The following is an 8,209-nucleotide window of genomic DNA, read 5'->3' on the forward strand; positions in this document are numbered from 1 at the left end:
TGCTTAAAAAAAAGCAAAGCAGGTTCTTTTTACTATCAAGAACCAGAATAGGACGACTTTATACCCAAATGTGGATAAATCTGTCAGTTTGATTGTACGTCACTGTTTTTATAATATTCTATAATATCAGAGAACATTCAAAGCTATAGATTTATATCAAGAAAACCTTTTGTTTGTTCGTCTATCCGGCCATCATCCTTTAAATCTGAGGTCAAACATTTAATCAAACCAGACTTGTTAAGCTGGTCTCTTCAAAGGTCTGTGCTGAATTCAAAATTAAATGTTTGCAAAGAACAAAGCAGTTTTATTCTGACTGTTAATTGCATAATTGAATTATTATTTTGAATATATTTTTATTTTTGAAGAGTTACAGCTCACAGTGTTTGTCTTCATGTTGATTCTGTTTAGGCTTCAAACAGACAAATACATGCATGAATGCTTTGAAGGCTTTGAGTTTCCATAATGTCCGTCACGCCATTAATAACTGGTATTATTATGAGTGATACTACTAACCTTCTCATTATTCCTCTAAAACTCTGCCTTTAGTTAGACTTTTGTCTGATGATGGTTATCTTGGCATAAAGACTTTTGTAAACGATTACAAATGTTGATTCTGGAGCAGATTTAGTGAAAACAACTTTAAGACCATGGTAATTATGTTATACTGCTTCCCTTTAAGCACACACTCAAAGCCTTATCTTATCCAAAATGAGGTTTCAAAGATTCCCTGAAGGATCTTTTTCCAGGAAATTAGATTAACTTCCTTAACTGTCCATTAGATCCCTGCAGCTCCTGAGGATCTGCTGCTGTCTCAGATGCTTCATAACACCTGCTGAGCATCAGACGTGCTGAATGGGAGCGGGGTGGGGGCATCACCTGCTGTTAGAACAGGTACAGGCTGCAGACAGACAGGGCGACGTGTCACTGTTGGAGTTGAATGGTTTTCAAAGCCCCGCCCCTTTGCTGAGCACACCATCAGCAGGAGCTCTGTCTGTTCAGGACATGCGCACATCTTTGTGCTGGATGAGGTTTTTGTACTAATGCACATGAATCTCCTCAGTCCCCACTGTTCTCCAAAGCATCAGGCCGGCATGGCTCCACGCTCCCTCGCTCCCACTCTGTTATTGTAGAGCAGCATGAGGCTGCTTCAAATGAAAGGTTCACATGTACATCCGTATACAGCTCTCAGAACTCAGCATGCACCAACATGAGCATGCTAACAGTCCTCCTGGTTTTCACTGTCAGCACGGAGAAGAAGCCGTGTTTCCAGAACTGTTGCTTTGATTAAACATTCAAACACAACTTTGTCATATTTGTCTCTTTGTGAAATAATAATAAAGATGAAATCTTGAGTCCTTAACTTCTACCTTTTGCCTCTACTTGCTTCCACAAACTCAATTGACCTTTTTCTGTGATAGTTCACTGTTTGGATGTTGTTGGAGCATCAGGGATCACACCTTTACACTTCCAACTACTCAGTTGTTGATTCTTGAACCATGAAGCACACTCTGGGTTGTTGCGTGTAGCTAGGGGTGGAACGATTCATTCTAACTATGATTCAATTCATATCATAATTTGTGCTTGATGATCTGATTCATAGTGTGTTTTAATTCATTTATGGTTGGATTGGATCTGATTCCCTGACCTAAAACTGACCAAGAACATCTTTATCCAAACTTCCAGCAGTGAGACTCAGAGATCAATAGCTGGTACTGAACAGGACAGCTGAAGGTTTCCAGATTATTGGATTTCTTCAAGATAATCAATTAAATCTGTGTACAAACAGGTAAACAAGAATGAATGTCAAATCCATTCACATGTTAGTCTGATAAAGTTCAGTCCACTGTTGTTTTCCACATCAGAATAATCAGGACTAGAACATTCTAGCACTCTGTATGGTCACATGACTTTGATCAATTCAGAGACTGAATGATGGTTGGTCACTTTCTGCTGCATCACATGTGTGGTCTTCACTGTCATGGACCTTGATCATTTTTGACTTATAGTTAAATAAACCTACCATGTCTCAATCTAAATGATATTTTCCAAGATTGATTATCAGTTTATCTCACTTAGAAATTATTTTTTTAATAGCATAGATCCATTTGATCAACAACTAACCTCGGACAGATTGATTTGATAGGATCCCAGGAGCAAAAATCAATTAATCAATGAATCGTTATACCCATAATGTAACCTAATCAAAGCTGGCCGATGAACTGGTAACGTTCATGAAGCAACGCGAAGCTGGACAGAATAACAATTTAGGGCAAAAAACAAGGACACATTTGTTTACTAGATAAGCAATGTGGAAGAAAAAAAATCTTGTTTTTTATCTTTAACGAATTGTGAAATTTTAAACAAGCCTGAAACCAGAGGTAACAAAGAAGTATTTCTTGCTTTCTAAGAGTGGGTCATAAATACTCCTTCAGGGTTCCTTAAAAGTACAACAAAGAAAGAAACAGAACATTTTGGATTACATTTGGGAAGCAGCAAATGAAACTGGCTGCGGCTCTGAGAAAAAAAACCTAACTGTAAGCAAAAAATGTTTTTTTAACAGTCCGGTTCTATAGTCTAATTTTAACATTTAATTGGTTTGTTTAACGTTTTACAATTCCTTTAAAGAAAAGAGTTACTCATTTACAGTCTGTAAATATGAAAGCTATGGGGAATCTGCATCACATTATCTAATATGGTAAAGTTGCTCCATGTTTCAACCTTAACATTTAGTTGAACTCCATTCAATTCCATTTAAAGCTATGTGTCTTCAAAGACAAAAAAAAACAAAAATCAGAATCACTGGTTTAAAATGGACACTTTCTGCTAGTGCAGCGGTGAGCTTTTCACCAGCACCAGTCATTTATTACTTAGCTCAAATGGAAATGTACCAGCGCAGTGCTCAGTGCATGCTCATGCTCATGCATGCATGACACCATGCGCATGTTGCATTGGTGTTGTTTGTGTAGACCCCTGTTACTCCCGTGTTAGAAAGGCGGATTCTTTGCCTGTTTTCATTGAAGCCACTTTCAGCTTCAGAGAAAACATGCACGTTGTTGTAACAGGTTTGTCACTGAGACTGCAGCAGGAGCACCGCTTGGATCAGACTCTCCCAGTCAGCCAGGTGGGAAGTGTTTTGGTCCATTTAACCAGTTAGCTAAACCCTTTTCACTCATATTCAGCTTCTACTGAACACAAGCACATTAAGATAAAATAGAAGACAAAAACACACACAAATATTCTAGATGAATTTTCACTGTCCAACAGAATTTACGGAAATATTGACCTTCACTATCACTGAAATAACATAAAGAACTCACAATATTGTCATGTATAAAAAAGGAAAAAGCCTTCCTTTATTTTATCAAATTCTTATGGAGAAAAATAAATATCTGCTTTGATTTAGATCAACCAGAAACAGCAGGTCACAGAAGACAAAACAAGCTTGAGTGTTCAGCTCTGTGGAGACGGCTCCAGGCCTGACTGGCTGCTGTCCACGGTTGCAGCTGGAACGCAGAGTTCGTCCCTGGGGTTCCCACTGGGACCGTGGGACGGCGGGTGTTTTTGATTAGGGGTAGGGGGGTCATGAGGGCTTCCTTGCCCTGTGAGGTGATAAGGGGGTGGAGTCCCGCTGTGAACGCTTGTTGTTCCCACTGTAAAGAGAGGATATAGAGTTGTTGTTGGGGGTCTGGTTTTGGGGAGCGGTGTGGCGAGAGTACGACGGCCAACTCCTGAGCAACACCACGTCCCGCACCACGTTACGAAAGGGCTTGCTGACAAAACAATATAGGAAGAAGTTGACCGCTGTGTTGAGCATGGCCAGCATGTTGGACAGGTCGTAGGCCAGGTGGACGCGCCAGTCTCTGTGAACTGAGGAGACGTACAGGTGGTAGATGACCACCGCAGTCCTGGGCGCCCAGAGGACAGAGAAAACAGACGTTATAGCCAGCAACATAGCCGTGGTTTTCCCGAATCGCCGCACAGGCCGGGGCTCTTCCTGACAGGGCTGCTGCCTCTTTCTCACCCGCAGGGTGTGAATTATCAAGGAGTTCAGCACAAAGAAAATACTGCAGGGCAGGAAATAGATGATAGTTACATGAGTCCATATGAGGACAGAGTCTAGCACCGTGGGCGGATGGCTGTTCCTCCACATGTCTGACCACCAGAAGAAAGGCACGCCTGATGCTAGTGACAGCGCCAGCACCGATGCGATGATCCTCCGGGCTCGTGCCGCGTAGCTGATCTGTCGATGTAGGAGAGGGTGGCACAGCGCTACATAGCGGTCCACGGTGAGCGGTACAGTGGACCAAATGGAGGCATGGTTGGCGGCAAACTCCGCCGCACTGACTGCTTGGAGCAGCACTTTTGGGACGTCGCGGTGGAAAACAGCCGTCTCCAGCAGGAAGCCCACGAAGATGATGAAAAGCTGTGAGAGGATGTCTGAGCCCGTCACTGCCAACAGGTAGTAGTAGAGAGGCTTCTTGGTGCGGGAAGCTAGTCTGCACAAAGCCACCGCAGTCAGGATGTTAACTAGAACAAGACACAAGCAGATCTGTATATAATGATATTAGTTTACAATAGGAACAATGTTTGTATGTTAGGAAGAATATGTCTAAACCGATTCAAATATTCATTAATTGGCGTGATTTAATCAAAGTGGCGACCCCGAATGGGATAAGTCGAAAGGTGAACAACAACACTTTTATGAGTTGATTAAATATTTTTGATACTTCTGTAAATTCATACTAAAATTATTTCCAATGAATTACCTACCTTTAAAAACATTGTGTTTAAGATCACATAAATACACCTAAAAAGCATTTATTTTTATTGTGTTATTACAGATCTCTTAGCTGTCATACCTGGCAGTCCCACACACAGCAGAACACTGTAGTAGACGACAGGAATGAATCCCAGGACGCACTCGGACTTTTGCAGTCCTACAGGCTGCAGGTCAAGTTCCTGGTGGTCCCCTGTGGTTGCATTTGTCCAGTCGATCATGACCGAAGCTCCTCCTTCTACTGATCACAAGGATAAAAGAAATAAAAGAGTGGTGAAAGGGACTGAGTTCACATGTAAAATTAATACAAATTGTTGCTACACTTTTTAAAAGGAATTTACAAACAGTGACAGGCTGTTTTTCTATTTGATTTGGGACTTTTAAAAATTAATGCAGAGTTCACCAGAACCTGCAGCTGTAGACAAAATCATAAAATACAAAATAACCATTTTAAAAATATAATGCTAAATAAAAACAAAATCAATTAATTTAAAAATATGTTTCTAAATTTCATAATCAAATTGCAGATTAAATTGTCAACTGCATATTACTTTGAATTATGACTCAAAAAAACCTTCCATCGTTGCCTCTCCCTGTCTTTGCTTTCAAATGCTACCTTTGGTCTGCTCAGAACACAATATTTGCTGTGTATGGACACTTTTACTAGAATGAAAAAAGGGCAGTTTGTTTTGTTTTCCACCTCTATGAAGACTGTATTCCCTGGTTTAAATCTGGCCTCATCTGAGTTGAAAGCTTTTCTAAAGAACGTATTGAAGAAAAAGTCTGTAATTATTCTTGAATTAGGCTCTGAGGCTTTGAAGAACTACTGAACACCAATGCCAGTTTCCACATGGCCTCCTCTTTTTACACAAAGTTGACAAAAGGTTTGATAAGAAGGTATTTTCATGAGCATGGCACCAGAGCAGCCATGGCACCAGGGGTAAACAAACAATCAAGTGCCACCACAGCTGTGGTGCTGCACAGCCAGGGTGAAGACGATGTTTGCTCAGCCAGACAGTTTCATAGATAAACAAAGCCATAAATCAGCTAATGCGCTGCGTTTGGGCTCAGTCAATATACTGCAGGTTCACAACAACAGATGGGCTGACAGCCACGACCCCATCACCCTCCCAAAGCCCATTTTCTTCCTGCCTTCCCAGTTTCACCTTTTCTCATGCGTGTTGTTGATCCTGCCCCCCCCCCTTCCCTCTGTTACCTGCTTACCTGATTTACATCACCCATCAATGAGGCCATATTTGAACAGGGTTATCGCCTCAGCTTACAATGACAAAGCGATTGTGGAAGTGCACCAGCATGAACATCATCACAGGGCCACAATAACCACATTCATGAAAACATCCTTGATCCGAGCTGGGCAATCACCACGAGCAGTGAGTCATGTTTAATTACAGCTATTGTAAAGGACCAAAACACCGTTTCTGCTCAATCTAGCGGGAATATTTTACAGCCCATAGCTGGAATGTGATTGTAAAGGTAAGGAGCGTCACAAAGCACAGTGCTTGGCTGCTCTAATTCGCTTTAAAGCCATAAACATGTAGAAAGGACTGGATTGAAAAACCTTTTCAAAGGTTAATGATCAAATTGTGGGTATGGTCCACTATGTAAAGCTAGACTGGATACATCTACACTATTGAAGCCCCCTGCCTAAACGAGCTGAGGAGGTTCCTAAAGTAAGTTGGCTTTAGGTACAGGGCAGTTTTCATTTTAGAATTTTAGATACGCAAATATTTAGGCATTCCAAATCCTTTTCAATTGATTTGTTATTCTCAAATGATCTTTCTTTAAAGAAACCTGTTGATGATACAAAGCTTAGGCTCAAAACTCAGAGACTAGTTTTCCTTGTATGATCGCTTCTTGTTTTGTGTGGACCTAAATATTCTGTCGTATTGCTGCCAGTTTGTGGGAGCCAATTTCAGTGGTTAGATACAAGTCAATGAGGATCAGGCAAGCTGTACATCAGCTGGTTTATGTTCATCTTTTGAATATAGGAGTCAATGGGAAATTTCTTCCTACTGAAGCCTGCCTTCAGAGGTCATTCATTCATTCATCTTCTTGGCCGCTTTGTCCCTTTTGGGGTCACAGAGGTGCCGGAGCCTAACCCGGACACTTCTGGTTGAAGGCAGGACACACCCTGCAGGTCACCAGTCTGTCTCAGGGCCTCAATCCCACCCATCCACTCCCACATTCACACCTAGGGGCAATTTAGAGTCACCAATCAACCTATGAAGCATGTTTTTGGACGGTGGGAGGAAGCCGGAGTCCCCGGTGAAAACCCACGCATGCACGGGGAGAACATGCAAACTCCACACAGAAAGGTCCCAGTTGGTGGTTCTGTTCTTGCTGTGATGCAAGAGCACTCTAAGCACTGCGCCACCATGCAGCCCAGCCTACAGAGGTCAGTGGAGGAAATAGCTGCTTCACCATCCAGTTTGTTCCTGGGAGATGGTGGGTGGGGGGGGGTTCGGGACTCTCGCTCCAGTCCCTTGACCTCTCCAGTTGTACCCCGCCTTCGCCCATCAGTACCCATGATCCCAAAAGGGATAGCAGGTTAAGAAAATGGATGGAAAATGACAAAAACAGCTAAAGTAGCTGACTGTAGCAATAGTTTAAAAGAAAAAGAAAGAAAAATCCCAAAAAGAAAGAAAGTTCTGATCCCACTGAGGTTTTATAATCATTATTTTGTTTTATTACTGCCGCATCAGTTGGGTACCAGTTAGCCTACTTTATCTCTGAGTTAGTTTTATTTGTTTCATCCTCTTATTTTTAACTACTTTTGACAGACATGGACCTTTATTGACTCTTAATGAGTGGAGGGGTATGTCTGCTACTCTTTTTTTAGGCTGTTTACCAATACTTTGGGGTATGAAACCATCCGCTGGTGCATTATTTACACGATCAGATGCTGTCGTCTGACAACCTTCATTTGCAGCCACAGATCACCATATTTAGATCTGTTTTATTCCATTTTCAACATTTCCCTGTTATGGGACCAATACCATTCTAAAAGGTTCTATTTTATTTTACCGTAATAAATCCGCGTGTGCCTTTTGAACAATCAATGTTTCGGGACACGGTGTTCAGTGTTCCCTCGCTTACTTGTGTTTCATTATTTGCGCTTTCACATGTTCGCACATTTTTTTCAGTCTTCTGGTTTGTCACAAAAACTCCAACAACTCAAGACACATGTATGAAACTTTTGCTTCCGAAGGAGATGCTGAGGTGCTGAGGTGCATCTCCGCTCCAGGAGGGGAGCACGCCGGCCCGTCAGCTACCCCCCTTATCATCCGGAGCAGGTTTTTAAGAAAATGCCCTCTTACACTTATTTGATGGAGGAGGAAGCACGCACTCCTGATTTTAAGGCACAGAAACACTCCTCATCTGTGCCATAAAGCAGTGGTCCCCAACCACCGG

General features: G+C 42.0%; 1 protein-coding gene across 1 annotated transcript in view; it reads right to left on the reverse strand.

Moving 5' to 3' along the window:
- Positions 1–3,204: 3,204 nt before the first annotated feature.
- The window catches only part of gpr142 (G protein-coupled receptor 142), an 8,885-nt gene continuing 3,880 nt past the window's right edge, over positions 3,205–8,209 (reverse strand). Inside the window, exons 2-3 of the mRNA XM_024285355.2 lie at positions 4,860–5,018; positions 3,205–4,527 (exon numbers count right to left, since the gene is read on the reverse strand). Of these exons, the coding sequence (XP_024141123.1) occupies positions 3,581–4,527; positions 4,860–4,998 (1,086 nt within the window). The 5' untranslated portion in view covers positions 4,999–5,018 and the 3' untranslated portion in view covers positions 3,205–3,580. The remainder of the gene's footprint in view (positions 4,528–4,859; positions 5,019–8,209) is intronic.

The sequence above is a fragment of the Oryzias melastigma genome, linkage group LG19, assembly GCF_002922805.2.
Source record: "Oryzias melastigma strain HK-1 linkage group LG19, ASM292280v2, whole genome shotgun sequence".
NCBI classification, from domain to species: domain Eukaryota; kingdom Metazoa; phylum Chordata; class Actinopteri; order Beloniformes; family Adrianichthyidae; genus Oryzias; species Oryzias melastigma.